The sequence below is a fragment of the Arachis hypogaea genome, chromosome 9 (assembly GCF_003086295.3).
Source record: "Arachis hypogaea cultivar Tifrunner chromosome 9, arahy.Tifrunner.gnm2.J5K5, whole genome shotgun sequence".
Taxonomy (NCBI): Eukaryota; Viridiplantae; Streptophyta; class Magnoliopsida; order Fabales; family Fabaceae; genus Arachis; species Arachis hypogaea.
Window position 1 is genome coordinate 4125408 of NC_092044.1, and position 15772 is coordinate 4141179.

Genomic DNA, 15772 nt, shown 5'->3' on the forward strand with positions numbered 1-15772 from the left:
TATGCGGATTTGCGGATCGGATCCGCGGAAATCACGGCCAAATCCGCAATCCGATCCGACAATAGTGCGGATCCGATCCGATCCGATCTGATGGCTCTGCGGATCGGATAATATCCGTAAAATTCGGATCGGATGCGGATAATTACTGCAGATATGCGAATATTATCCGATCTATGTGCAGCCCTAAAATAATTTTATACATGTATCTAATTATGTAACATACTAATGCCACATCAGCCAAAATAATAATATTTTACATTAACTGCGTGAGTAATCATAAAAAAAGCCGAATATAATTATATGATTGTGTTTTACACATATATCAAAATTAAATTCTTTTTAATATGTATCACATGTCAAAAATAATAAATTTACTTGATTAATTTAATTCACTCTGTTTCTTATAAAAGTAATGACAAACAAATATAATAAATTAAGCTATATAAATCAAGAATTATTAAATCAATTTAGTATTTAAGCTAGGTAAATATTTTTGCTTTGAGACTTATTTTTTAGTTTATTAAATTATATCAGAAATTTTAAGAGATTAGTCAATACTTTATTTTTATATTATTAGAATTTAAAATATAGAATTTATTATTTAAAATTAATATTTAATATTTAGAATATTGACTAAATATTAACTTAAAAAAAATAAAATTTTTTAGTTATATAACATTACTCAAATTATATAATAATTATAAAAAAATTAATCTTTTATACTTATATCTTAAATTACTAGATATTAATTTATATAACCAACTTGGATTAGTTGAGTGGTCAGCTCACTCATCTGCTTAAGTAAATGTTGGGAGTTCAAATTTCGTCTTGTATATGCAGAATGCAGCAACCCATGAGCTAATGACAAATCTTTAAATGAAACTCTGAAAAATATCCAAATATATGAAAGTGATAAATTAGTACCAACAAAAAAAAAAAAACAAAAGAAAGAAAATCATAGGAAGAAATAATAAAAGCTGACTCAGGACTTTTTAATTTTTCCCTCTCCTTACGGGTCAACTTTATAATATTACATAATTTGTATATTAAAAATCTTGAGCTTTAGTTAAATAGAAGCACTGAACCCTCGCAATTTGTCACCCCAAACAAAATAGGATATGCATGCAATGGCAAAGATGATCGCAAATTCTGTTTTTCTATTGCTTGGAGCTCTTTCTTTCATAGCAACGGTCCAAGGCCAGGATCAATCAGGTTCGATTACTTACTAAAATTTGAAGAAGTCATTTTCACTTTTAAGTTTCACAATTTCTTTAATTTAATATATAGTTTAATTAATGGTTTCGATTAATTATCAGGATTTATTAGCATAGATTGTGGATTACCTGAAAATTCCAATTACACGGAGAAGAACACGGGAATCAATTACATTTCAGATGCTAATTTCATTGATTCTGGTGTGAGTAAAACTGTGTCATCCCAAGATAAGACTACTCATCCACAATATTTTAATTACCTTCGGAGTTTTCCTAATGGAATAAGAAATTGTTACAGAATAAACGTAACAAGTGTTACTAGATATTTAATCAGAGCTAGTTTTTTGTATGGAAACTATGATGGTCTTAATAAGCTTCCAGAGTTTGATCTTTATCTTGGAGTTCATTTCTGGGAGACGGTAAAATTCACAAATTCTTCAGTCAGCATAAACTATGAGATTATCCACACTCTGTCGCTGGATTATATCCATATCTGCTTGGTTAACAAAGGCACAGGGACACCATTCATTTCAGTTATAGAAATGAGGGTTTTGGGCAATCTCGACACTACTTATCGCACTATAGACTCATCTACACGATTGGCACGATTCCGAAGGTTGTATTTTAGTTCTATCACCAACTTAATATACAGGTGAGTCCTTTTGTTTTCTTTTTTTTTTTTAATATAACTGATAGATTCATATTTCAACACTTAATGGTAATAGAGACTTATTAATTAGTTGTTACATCGGTTGGAAAACTCATCCTGTGTTCACAGAATAAAACACACTAAAATAAAAAGAAAACAGAGGACTCTTTTGTGTATATACACATGTATCAATCTCATGTATATCAATAGATGAATAATAAATTATGGAAAAAGAAACTCTAAAATAACAATGTTAGTAAAATAGTAAAATAATATTTTAATCACTTTTAAATTTGTAATATTTATTATTGTGAGTCCTATTATCTTAATTTAATGGTGATTAATAATAAACTTTTTTTTTCTAAAGTAACAATACAATTTTAGAGGATTCAAATTCATAAATTATATATACATTTTGTTCTTAATATATATAAAAAGTTTTAATATTATTTAAAAATTTAATTTGGTTTAATTTTATTTTTATTATTTAAATTAAATTTTAATTCTTTCTATTTATAATTTTTTAACGGTAAAAACTCAATTACAGTTAATTTTACATAAAATTAATAACGACGAGTAGTTAAATAAAAATTTAGTCAAATCAAATAAATTATTTAACCGTTTTTAATTATTAAATCTACGTAAAATTGATTGCAGTGAATTTTCACACTTTTTAATAAAAAGTTACCATTTACTCAAAAAGTTACCATTTTTTAAGAAAAAGTTACCATTTATCTCTTCTTTATCATTACCACCGCGGCCACCACCATATACAATTTTTATGGCCGTATCAATATTCATCCCCCGCAACACACAGCTCATTCACTTTTCTGCCTCTTGCACCATTATTTGCCAGTGCCATCGTCATTATGATTTGCGATCTGGTGCAAGGAACTAGATTTGGTTTGAGCAGGGCATGACTGTCGGGGCTAGTGGTGCAGTGGTGGTAACAACGACTGCGACAAGTGTTATTGTTGTTGTTTCTAGGAGGGGGAGAAGAAGAAGAGAGAGAGTTGGTAGAGACTAGAGAGTTTGGTGGCAGCAATGGCAAACTTAAAAGAGAATAGGGAGGAAATGATGACGGGGAGCGTAGGGAGAAGGAAATGGTGTGGTGTAGGTGGAAAGAGCGGTGGCAGTGTAGGGTGGTGGCGGTGTTTTTTTTTCTAGAGGAGAAAAGAGAAGGAGACAGGCAGACAGGCCAGCTGCTATTTTTTTATTTAAATAAATATAAAAATTATATTATTTTCACCATAACATAGTTACCTCCTTTTTTAGATGAATATTAAAATATTATTAAAATTTATTATTTTTGTCATCAGTTAATTATTAATATTTTAAAATATAAAATAAAATATATAATTAAATTATTAATTTTAAAAAATTAAATAAAATAATTAAATGATAATAAAATTAATAAATTATGATAATTTTTTAACATTTAAATTTTTATTTTAAAAAATTCTAAAGTGCTTACTTTATTAAAAAGGAAGATATGCTGAGCTGATGTGTCTAGATATTGGAATTATTGAGATTAAAGTTTTTAAATAAAAGAAAAAGTAAATTGAAGCATCAGTACGTAATTGAAATAAAGCAACAATCAAATCATGTCCATATCTATATAGTTTTTAAGTTTTTTGACATTGTTACATGCATGATTTTATTCTAGAGTAAAATAAATTATTATTTTTATTTTAGTAAAAAAAATTAATCATAGAAATATAAGTCAATTTAATATTTGTTAAGAATTAAATTAATTTAATAAAATTGCATAAAATATTCAAGAAAATAATTTATTAAATTATTTATATAATTTTATCAAATTAACTTAATTTTTAATAAATATAAATTAATTTATACCCGATTTTATGTAATTTTGATTTTGAAAATATTTTTTTCATTTTTACGAAAAATTTATGAGAGTAATGCTGCTAGTTAAAAATAAAATTGGAAAAAAAAACTTGAGCAACTATTGATTGTAAGAATAATTAAGAGTAAAGTATCATTTTTGTCTCTAACGTTTGGGATAAGTCTCAAAATTATCCCGAACATTTAAATCATCCTATCTAAGTTCCTAAGGTTTTAAAATTGGCTGTTATCCTACTATTAGGAATCTGTTAACAGAATTAACGGTGGGATAAAATTGAGACGATTTTAAAAAGTTAGAGACTTAAATAGGATGAAAATATTGGGAGACAAAAATGATACATACATACAAATAAATTTTAATTTTATCCTTTAATAATATTAATTTTTTACAGTACATAGTTATTCAAATATTTTTTAACCACATCTAAATAAATTAAACTTAATCACATTACTTTTATTCTAAATAAATTTATTTTTTATAATTTTACTTTTAAATATTTTTACTCCTCATGAAATATTTGTAAAATGATTAGTACATAAACTTGCGAAAAAATATATATATATACAATAAAGTATAACTTGTACCATTTGTCTTTAATTTATCGAAATTCTTCGATGTTTAAGAGTAAAAATATTTAAAAGTAAAATTATAAACAAATAAATTTATCTAGAATGAAAGTAATGCGATTAAGTGTAATTTATATAGACGTGATTAAAAAATAATTGAATAACTGTATACAGTAAAAAATTGGTATCATTGAAGGATAAAATTAAAATTTATTTTTATGTATCGTTTTTGTTCCTAACGTTTCAAAATCGTCTCAATGTCGTCCCGAGTTAATTCTGTTAACGGACCCCACAATATTAGGGACTTAAAAAAAATTATTTTAATTTTTAAACATGAATATTAAATTGTTGTTATTATTGTATAAGTGATGGGAACAAATGTTATGTTGGTTTACAGGTATCAAGATGATCCCTATGACCGGATATGGGAGCCTTATTGGGAAAACAAGTGGAGACTAATAAGCAGCAACCATAGCAATGATGCCCTTGATCAGGATAACTTTAAACCACCGGCAGTTGTGTTGAAGACTGCAGCCACATCAATAAATGCTACTGCCTCATTAGATTTCCATTGGGACATTGATGACAATGAAACTCAGCACCAATACTATTTCTACCTACACTTCACGGAGCTTCAGCAGTTGGGTGCAGATCATACAAGATCATTCAATATCAACATGGATGGTGAGACTTGGAATACAGTTGAATCACTCAAATACGGAAAAGTATACACCAAACATGTTAGAGGACTTTCCTCTGGATGCAAACAGTGTCGCATTTCACTTATTCGGACAGAATATTCTACCCTTCCACCCATTATCAGTGCTCTTGAGATTTATTTAGCAAAAAATTTCTCATCACAGTCAGGAACCGACAAAGACGACGGTATACTATGCTGCTATTTAATTTTGTCTAAACTTAATTAGCTTGCTTCTTGCATGCGTACTCAGTACTCTAGAATATGATGAATATATTTATATATATACACCAGCGGATGCAGTCACAAACATCAAGATGGCTTATAGGGTGGACAGTAGAAACTGGCAAGGAGATCCATGTCTTCCCGATGCATACAAATGGCAAGGTGTAGACTGTAGCACTATTGATGGCTTTCTAAGAATCACATCCTTGTAAGCTTATCATTCATTAAATAACACCTAAATTAGAAAACTATTAACCGTTTAATTGCATAATTTCATTATTGAAATAATTATATTTTTTGAAAATGGAATAATATATAAAGGAATTTGTCTTCAAGTGGACTCACCGGACATATACCGACTGATATCTCCAAGCTTACTATGTTAAAGTCCTTGTGAGTATCTATCTTATCTCATTTGATCACGTATAAATAATGGACTTATGGACCCAATGATTTGATTATCTTTTAATTTTCTCCTTTTGGATTGTAACTGTGCATTTGAAATCCCCTCTCAGAGATTTATCAGACAATGGTTTAAGTGGGAATATACCTAATTTTTTGGCGCAACTGCAATCACTAGAATACTTGTAAGTCCACGTGATTTTTTTGGAAAAGTCTAGGGGCCATCAATTTTTGTGTTTTGTGGCCAGCACTTAACTATCAAAAGAAAAGTGAGTGATCTCCTACCATTTAATGTAATCTCACACCATTAAAAATACTATTGATAGCCAATTAATGGTTACAAAACATAAAAGTTGCTGCCCCCAGCACTCCTCTGATTTTTTATAGCTTATAAAATTCGATAAGGATCTATGTCATATTTGTCTTGTGCTTTTGCAGAAACTTGGCAAACAACAACCTTACAGGTTCAGTTTCAAATGAACTCCTTCAAAAACAAAGTGATGGTCGATTAACCTTGAGGTATATATTATCCTTGATACATACTTAAAACCAAGAATCAATAGTATATTATCTTGGTTCTGTATCATACTACTACTTAATATTAGAAAATGATGTCTTGAACTAGCTTTTTCTTTTATTTGAGTCTTCTAATAATAGTTAGTTAATTACTCTCACAATTTCCAGATTACAAGTTGTAACCGAATACATTAATAATAACCTTGCTTTAACTTTGTTGTCCTCTCAATGCTTATTCTAGTGTGGGGCAAAATCCAAATCTTCTATGTGGAATAACTTCATGCACCCTGCAAACAACTGCTACAAGAAAGAAAAAGAATAATGCAGTAATTACAGTGGTAGCATCAATTGCAGGGATATTGCTGCTTCTAGGGATTGCAGCAGTTATAATCTTTCGCCGAAGAAAGACATATGGTAACTGCTGCTAACTGTCTTATACAATCTTATGAATATAAAGAATATTATATATTATGAAACAGATTAAATAAGTTTGGTTGATTGTACGAGTTTTGATTCTGCGATTCTGCGAATAACTTAAAATTTTCGTGAAAATCAGATGCTGCTAACAACTTTGTGCTTGGGAGGCGTCATAATCCAATTAAGGAGTCAGAATTGGAAACTAAGCAACGAGAGTATTCATTTAATGAAGTGGTTAAGATGACCAACAATTTTGATAGGATTCTTGGCAGAGGTGGGTTCGGAACAGTTTACTATGGCTTTATTGAGGACATTGAAGTGGCTGTTAAGATGCTTTCATTATCATCAGTGCAAGGATATCAACAATTTATTGCAGAGGCAAGTGCTCAACTCAAAATATGGATAAATAGAATAAATTAAGTGAAAGAAATCTCAATCAAAATTTGTTGCTATGTTTGACCAAAACAAAAAAAAAATGGCTTTGGAATGACAGGTTAAGCTTCTAATGAGGGTGCATCACCGAAATCTGACTTCTCTTATTGGTTATTGCAACGAAGAAACTAACATAGGACTCATCTATGAATACATGAAAAATGGAGATTTAGATGAACATCTTTCAGGTACAATCATAATTATTTTTACTTTAATTGAATTAATCTTCTCAAAGTCCCTGTAATTTTACTAAACCTATAATCTAAAATTTTACTGATCTTATATTTTTTAAAAGATTTTAATTAAAAATATTCTATTACTTTAAAATACAATATAACTAAGTCTAAGAATATTATATTTCTTACTTTTTTTTTCTTTCCATCTAACAGGAAAAAACAATAGGGGAAAGTCTTTGAACTGGGAAGATAGACTTCGAATAGCAGTAGATGCAGCCCAAGGTAATCAAGAGAAAAAAGAAACAAACACATGCAAAATTCTTTATCAAATTTTAGTTCTTAACTATTCATGCATGATTGAAATTTAAATTCAGGATTGGAATATCTGCATAATGGTTGTAAGCCACCTATAATTCACAGAGATGTGAAATGTCCAAATATTCTATTAAATGAAAACTTCCATGCCAAACTGGCTGATTTTGGATTATCCAAATGTTTTGCGGCTGAAGGCGATACACATGTGTCAACCAATGTGGCCGGAACTCCAGGCTACCTAGATCCTGAGTATGTGTTTAATTTCAATTATATGATTAATTATCCATAATCATTTCGATTATTGATGAAAGACATTTTGATAAGTGATAACGAAAAATTAACTAACCAACTTATTATTTGATTTGTCGTATTAGGTACACAACATCAAATAGATTAACAGAAAAAAGTGATGTGTATAGTTTTGGAGTTGTTCTTTTAAGGATAATTACAGGTCAACCGGTGATAATAATAAAGGAAGACACAACTCATCATATAATTGAACGGGTTAATTCAATGATTGCTGAAGGGGATATAACAAAAGTTGTTGACTCAAGGTTACAAGGAGATTTTGACAATAACTCTGCATGGAAAGCGGTTGAAATAGCAATGGCCTCTGTATCTGCCACTTCGGTGCAAAGGCCATACATGAGAGATATAGTGACACAGTTGAAGGACTGTTTGGCTGCAGAGTTAGCCCGAAAACGTAATATTTGTGACCTTCAAAATGAAGATTTAGTTGAACAGTTCAGTGTGAATTTAATTAGTACTGATATGACTCCATCAGCTAGATAGGTTATGATAATTAATACTTGTACTAGAAATAAAATAGCTTGAAAATTGTGGTGCATTTTAAGTTTATTTTGTTGTAATAATGTATTTAATTTCTTAGCTATGTTGTCTTGTTGTGTCTGCATTTTAATTAAGTATATGTGATGGACACATGGAGTCCTTAGAAATTTTATTATAACAAGAACTGTTATATTCAGTTATTATCTTATATCTCTCAAGGTAGATTATTGTAACAATTTATCTAATAATTGAGTTGAAAGAAGAAAAATTATACCAGAACCTAATACTGCATGACTAAACGATATTTTTTCGATGTATTGCTCATCTGACTCTTTTCGTTTGCCAAAACTGAATGTTAGTATCCCAATATACTACTGTATATCTATCTACAATCTCTAATATACTCATATTCATAAGGTGTTATATAGTTTTTGAGTACAAAAAGAAATTAATTGTTGGATTTTATTAATTATAGGGAAGATTGAAGAGTCAACACTAAATCACTAATACATGGCTGAAGCAAGGTGAGAATTGGGTGCACTAAGTTTGCATTGTTCATGTCTTGCAAATTGCTGCTACCTCTTGCATTGTCTCTGTACATTTTTATTGACTGAATAATCCTAGCTTGTTATACCAATGAATCTCAGAACCACCCACTATGTCAATTAAAGAATTTGCTTCTGCTGCAAAGAAAGCAAATAATCAAGGTTACATACTGGTTATAGCTTTTTGTTCTGATATTATGCTTTATTCAAAATTTCCATTATTGCTCGTACTTGTTCCTTGTCTCTGTCTAATTATAGTTATCTCTGTTTTAAATGTAGAGTCTAAGATTGCAAGAAGATGCATGTCGGTTCGTAGATATGATAATGCAAGCATTCAATGATAAACTAATGGTTCTTGTGCTTCCTGAAAGACATCAGATGTTTGGTAATTTTGGCAAAAATAAAATTCATCAAATATATGTATATAAACACAGAGGTAGCTCCATAGGTTAATGTTTTCATTTTTCGTAAAACAAATGTTCTATTTCCTATATTCTGCCAGAATTATGGTACTATCTCTTTATTATGCTTTTCTCTCTAAACTTAACAATTAAAAACTTTGGTTTCCTGTACAGGTATTGAGCTTCCAAAAAGACCCTGAAAGCAGTGTGATTTCTTGCCTGAAACTATTGAAACTGCTAGCCTATGTGGTGCGGACAAAACTGGTAGCTACTCAATGCTTGGTTGCACCTAGCTAAAATGTCTCAAACTAGAAAATCACCTGCGTCTTTAGTGTGTGGCTTTTAATCAAATGAAGGAAAACTTCTTGACTCCTCAAGAAGGAAGAGCTTTTCTTCTTTCCATAAATCTTGAACCATTCAACTGATTTTTGGATATATAGAGTTATGAGGTCTGCATGAATAAAAGGCAAAGATGAGGAGGAAAGAGTCTCTCCACATGAAGGACCCAAAAATTTGGCACAAACTTGAAAATTTCCCTTATGTGGGTCATTGATGAGGTTGATAGCAGATGGAATTGATGTTCCAACATCTTGTATTTTGTTTTTATTTTCTCCTGAAGTTATTGCATGTTCTCCAACTGTATATTTTCTGCACCAAAATTTTCTTTTTTGCATCAGAAATTTCATGCAGATATATATTCAAGTGTCGTCAGTGAAGGAGTGTATAGATAAATAGCTTAGAGTACGAGGTCGATGTAGTCTTAAGTCTTAACAGAATTCAGGTACTTTCTGTTAAAGGAAACTTTCTGTTATTTTTGTTTTCTGGTGTAACAAACTCTTAGCTATAGTAGTACGTGCTCTGCTATATAACACATAGCTGTACTTGTAAATACAATTACAATCAATAATCTCGGTTCATTTTCATTACTTTGTTGATAAAATGAGGTGTTATTTTTTAACTTATTGAAAGTGGCATTATAGTATTTGTATGAATTTTTGTTGTGTTACAATCTTGGATTTCACCAAGATAACCTTATACTCAACCAGAGCAACTTGTATTTCCTGGTTCAACCATGGGCTTGATTTATGGCTGAACTCACAAATGGAACATCAAAGTGAATTTATCCATATACATATGCTATGCCTGTTTTAATGGAAGCCGAAGAGAGAATTTCTTTAGTGAAGAGGGTCACTGAATAGAGTTATTTTCTATGTATCTTTCCAAAATTTGTCCCCCTATAAATTTCCACCTTGAATTTGATGTCTAATTTAAATTCAGTCCAAATTTTACATTATATTATTCTTATTATTGCTACCTTTTTCTAGACCCATTTTTCTTATGTTCAGATGATAACATGATTATATCTACCAATTTTTCTTTTACTCGGTGTAAATTTGTATTCTTTGCTTAAAGACTTGTTTTTGTTTAAAATTTCTGTGAAGATGACTGTACTCTATGACTTGGACTTCTAGGATAGAAGGTTGCTAAACCCATAATATGGTTTATGAATACAAAAGTAGGATTTCGACGTAATTTAAGGGGTAATATAGTCAACTTCCGTTGGATGTATTTTATGGCATAGTTAGAGTAAGGATATTTGTAATTTAACATTTTTTTTTGAACTGATGTTCACATTGATCAACATTTACATAGTTTTTCTATACTTTTTCTCTTTAAATATATACCTAATTTTGTTGTACAATATTAAAAGATAAATTTACTTCATTATTTCTTCTTTTACAATTTAATTTTAGTGCAAAAAAAATACATAATTACATATAACGAACGTTCTTTCAGAATAAACAACTAAAAATTCACATCACCAAACCTACAGTCTTAAAGGTGGAGAAGCATGTGGAATGATTTCAGATTTCAGCTTCAACATCTTATATAAGTCTAGACTTGAAGTCTTGAACCCAGTCAACTGATTTTGCTTTATTTTTTACTTTTTTTTCTTTACTTGTCTTCTTTCTATTATTTTCTTTTTCTTTTTACTTTATAGTCACAAAAATAAAAGCTCACGAAAGTGTATTCTAATTTTATTAACAATAAAAATATTTTTAAAATATTTTAAAATGTAAAAAAACATACTAAATCGTGAACAAAAAGTCATTTTGTTAAGAAAAACAATTGATGTGATAATGAAAATGTTTAGGTGACTTCTGTTAAGCAGATATATGACACTTCTAAAACATTTGAAATATAAATATAAATATAAATATAAATATAAATAGCACAAAAATATAGAAATAACATTAATATTTTTTCAAATATTTAAGACAAAAAAATATTTTAATATTTTCTTTTATTTTATTAGCTCAAAAGAGAAGGGGGGTGATGCTAATACATATGATACTTTTTTTAATCATAAGTACCAGATATACTTACAAAGATTAAAAAATATCCAAAAATATCTTATTTTTGATATATTTAAGAGAATATAAAGTTATACTCATTAATCATTCTACATTTTTACTCCTATATTTATCCATTTAACAAATTTATTAATGAAAAATATTGTCACAGCCCAAAATGAGCCACGACTGGCGCTCAGGAAAAAGAGTTCCCTAGTAAGCCTAACAGATTCGAATATAAGATAAATAAAAAATGTTACAAATAATTTTTGATAAATTTACACTTTCTACAATGAATAATTACATAAATGAACAAAAATAAAATAAATAAATATAGATGGATCCTACCTGTGACATATGGAGCAGATGACGTCTAAAAACTCAACAAGGAACAGAGCCCGTTGCAGATCATTACTCGTGAATAAAAAGGTTCACATAATCAAATACTTATTCCTGAAAAATATTTAAAAAAAAAAGAGTGAGTTTTGCGACTCAGTGACTAGACAGTACATCTATAATTCACATGAGACAATCTAAACATTACTATGAAAATAATTTTAGTTAGAAAATAATAATTTATATGAATAAGCGAATCAATAAGGGAGCTCTCATACAGAAATCAAATCAAATAGTCCACACTTGGGCGGCTCCACCTCTAAGGGTAGCCCTTTCCTCTAGTGTGTCCGTACGGAATAACAGATCCAACGTGTGGCCTACACGTTAGGCTAGCAACGCCCCTGCTAGCTGAGGTCTGAGCCAGATGCATCTAGGTTAACGTCATAACCGCCGTTAACTACGGTTTTCTAATACGAGCCTCCCAAACCAATTCAAAACATATAATTTCAAATTCAACCAATCTTTGATCTTTCAAATATATATGGTATCAAATCAAATCAAATAATACTTTCTTATCAAAAATCCTTTTCAATCATATGAAATATCAAATATACTTTACAAATTCATAGTATATAAGTGAGTATTTACAATACTTTAATGTTCCAAAAGCACATATTCAATAAAATCGAATATTCTAAAATAATACAAAACTTCATCAAACATGTATATAGTCTCATGTGCAGATTAAAAATTCGAATTTCACAAAAATAATATTTAGTTCTAATAAATCCATTATTAAAGTCAGATTCAAATCCTTTGTTAATAACTTATAAATATAGTTATAAATTCACGCAACATATATCAAAATAATTATAGATGTAAAGCCAAATAATTATAAATGTAAAGCCTACTCACAACTTGGTCCTAAGGGACCGAGGAAACCAAACCCGAAATGCCGAATTAAAAGCTGAGAAAGGTTGGAATAGAATGGAACGACAGAACACAGAGTTTGGACCGAGCCGGTGGCAGCAACTTCAACTCAACAGCACCAACGACTACGTCTTGGATGTCATCTCGACAACAACAGCAGCATCGCTACCACTTCTAGCCCGTAGCAAACAGCAGCAAAAGCAAATCAATCAAGAAAGATGGCACGAAAATAGAGCGACACAGTAAGGTAGATTAAAGTGGAACAGGAATAAGAAGAGATGTCAAGTACTAGCAGAATGGGGTTTGTTTTACCAAGGGAAAGGTATAGCAGTGGTGGCTCTTGGTGGCGACGACTCCGGCAGCAACTTTCATGGCCCTAGAGACTCCGGCAACCAATGGAAAACCAAAACCAAAAGCAGAACAGAACAATCCTTCTCCGGTGACCTCCTCCACCTGCAACGGAGGCAACCCCAATGTCGGTGGAGGAACAGAAGGCTGGCTCTGTGTCACGGTGGTGGAAGGCAGTAGCATTTTGGCGACGAGCTCCAGCAGAGCTCCCCTTTCTCCCTCCCATTCGCGTCCTCCTTCTCTGCCCTAGTTGGCAACGACGATGACCTCAACCAGGGCGGCGACAGTCTCAATCAACGGCAGTGGGCGGCGACGGGCACAGCGACGATGACAAGACTCCATCCTCCCTCTTCTATGTCACGCACTTTCCTCTTTCTCCGTGGAAGGCCTGTGATCTCACTCTCATCTCTCTCGCACATCTCTTCTTTTCTCTGCGATGGCAACAGCAGCGCCCACCCCTGCTGGCATCGTCTCTTCTTTTCCTTTTCTTCTTCTTCCTTTCTTCAATCGCTCCTCCTCTGATTTCTGTTCTCCTCCCTTTCTCTCGTTCTTTCTCTTATTTGTGGGTGTATGTGTTGTAACATTAGGGATTTTTGGATTAGGGTTAAGGTGGGAAAAAGAGGGATAAGGGTAGTCTAGAAATTTTGATAAAATATGAGGGTAAGGAAGTAAAAAAAAAACACTTGGGACATTACAAATATATCAATTAATATTGTAGAGTAAATTGAATTTTAAGAATGGACAAATTATTTTGTCAAACGGGCTAGTCCGGCTCATTTAGGTCTGACCGTTAAGTCCGCGGATTAAATAGTTAGCCCGTTTAAACCCGCTTTATTCGTGGGCCATAATTTTTTAGTCTGGACCGTTTATGGTGAGTCCGATGGATTAAACGGGTCACCCCATTTATCTTTATATTTTATTTTTTTAAAAAATATTTTGACAAAAAATATCACTCTCAGATTAGAAATCTTTAAAAAATAATATATTTTTTTAATTGATGGGTTAGATTTTCGGGTCAGATCGGGAGAAATATTGGCTAAAAATGCTACTTTTTTTAAAAAAATGCAAAAAAAATAAACAGATCACTCGTTTAACTTGCAGACTAGCTCGTTTAACCCTTTTTTTTTCTTTCAGATTAATTGGGCTCGATCCATTTAACCTAAAATTTAGACGAGTTTAATTTTAGAGATAAAATCTACTTTTTTAAATAAATAAATAGACTAGTTCAATAAATTTAACCTATTTTAACGGTGCTATTATTTTGGACCAAAAGAAATATTTCTAAAAAGTTATTATTTTTCCCCTACGTCGTGCAATACAAGTATTAAAGCCTATGGTGGTCCCATGGACTAAGTCTGATTCAAGAATCAAATCAATCCTGTACCAAATCACATGTAATGTTAGGTACAGTTTATTTTGAGGTACTGATACAGAGATTAGGAGACTAATATTCAGTATTATGTTTGTTAGTTCAGAGATTTATATTAAAATTTTTGTCTTTGTCTCTAAAATTTTAGTATTTTAGTACCTCCAAAAAGTAGGAACATAAGAAAATAAAATTTTTAGAGATGAAAACTTGAAACTTTAATAACATTTTATACCTAAAATACCTTCATTTTAATTAGTTAATTCCAATTTTATCATTTGTACAAATTAAATTAGAATTTTATTCTTATTTTAATTTCTGTCTTTCATTCTACACCAAATAGAATACTAAAATTTATTTCAATCTCTGTTTCTTAATCTCTATTTCTCAGTCTCATTCTTTTCGTCTCTATCTCTCTACCAAATACTACCTTATTGAGCAAGTAGACAAAGACTTAGCTAGAATAGTAGTTATTGAGGGCATTATCTTTGTAGCTGAAGAACTTAGACTTAGCTGTGTACTTTAATTTGTAACAAAAAGACCAAATTGGTATATATTGTCTTTGATTGTTTTTATTGTGCTTCAATGATTTATGACGGCTAAAAAATTTTGATATAGAAGCAAAATGAGTATTATATTTTAACATGGTAATTTTTTGTGTTTTTTAAAATTGTGGGAGTATATAAATTGGACCATCCGATTTATGTTTAAAAAATTGAAAAAAATTCAGAGTACACAAATCGGATCATACGAGTTGTTTGATTTTAAAATTTTGTTTAAGAAATCGCATGGTCTGACTTGTGGTTGGGCAAATATGAATTTCGGATGCTAGAAAACGGACCTTCTGAATTATTTGTTGTTTTCAATTTTTTTACTGACGGAGAACTTGCATGATCCGAGTTCTGTTTCACTCACACCACATGCCTGTGAAGCACCTGTATCCCCATATACGAATCCAACACCACTTTTGCTTCCATATTCAAATTAAAAAGTGATTTATGACATGATGGGACTATCAATTACAATATATATTAAAGCAATAATAAACTATTTCCACAAAATAAATAAATAAATAAATCCTAGAAAGGAATAATAGAAGTTGACTTAGGTCAACAAAAAAGTATAAAGTGAACAAAATAGAAGCTGACTTAGGAAATTTCTTTTTAACTTTATAATATCACATAATTTGTATATTAAAAATCTTGAACTTTAGTTAATTAAATAGCA

The 15772-nt window shown here is 30.6% G+C and overlaps 1 protein-coding gene and 2 long non-coding RNA genes across 4 annotated transcripts; 2 read left to right on the forward strand and 1 right to left on the reverse strand.

Annotated features, from left to right (window-relative positions):
- Nucleotides 1-1057: 1057 nt before the first annotated feature.
- On the forward strand, nucleotides 1058-8880 carry LOC112710017 (probable LRR receptor-like serine/threonine-protein kinase At1g05700). 2 transcript variants are annotated; one of them, XM_029288849.2, is made up of 14 exons: nucleotides 1058-1212; nucleotides 1317-1866; nucleotides 4694-5181; nucleotides 5288-5426; nucleotides 5540-5611; nucleotides 5734-5805; nucleotides 6059-6139; nucleotides 6378-6550; nucleotides 6693-6931; nucleotides 7047-7173; nucleotides 7375-7443; nucleotides 7536-7725; nucleotides 7851-8179; nucleotides 8741-8880. In XM_029288849.2, the coding sequence occupies exons 1-14, from the start codon at nucleotides 1119-1121 to the stop codon at nucleotides 8770-8772; spliced, it is 2655 nt and encodes an 884-aa protein (XP_029144682.1). In that variant the 5' UTR covers nucleotides 1058-1118; the 3' UTR covers nucleotides 8773-8880. The 2 variants fall into 2 exon arrangements, with proteins under 2 accessions (XP_029144682.1, XP_025617869.1); XM_025762084.2 differs by lacking the exon at nucleotides 8741-8880 and having other exon boundaries at nucleotides 7851-8461.
- Nucleotides 8881-8900: 20 nt separating this feature from the next.
- On the forward strand, nucleotides 8901-10086 carry LOC140175426 (uncharacterized). The gene is made up of 3 exons (XR_011866191.1): nucleotides 8901-8972; nucleotides 9090-9195; nucleotides 9386-10086. It is a non-coding gene; the product is annotated as an uncharacterized lncRNA (long non-coding RNA).
- Nucleotides 10087-11660: 1574 nt separating this feature from the next.
- Nucleotides 11661-13776, reverse strand: LOC140175425 (uncharacterized). Its single transcript, XR_011866190.1, has 3 exons — nucleotides 13144-13776; nucleotides 12817-13005; nucleotides 11661-12018 (listed from the first exon to the last, which is right to left on the reverse strand). It is a non-coding gene; the product is annotated as an uncharacterized lncRNA (long non-coding RNA).
- Nucleotides 13777-15772: the final 1996 nt, after the last annotated feature.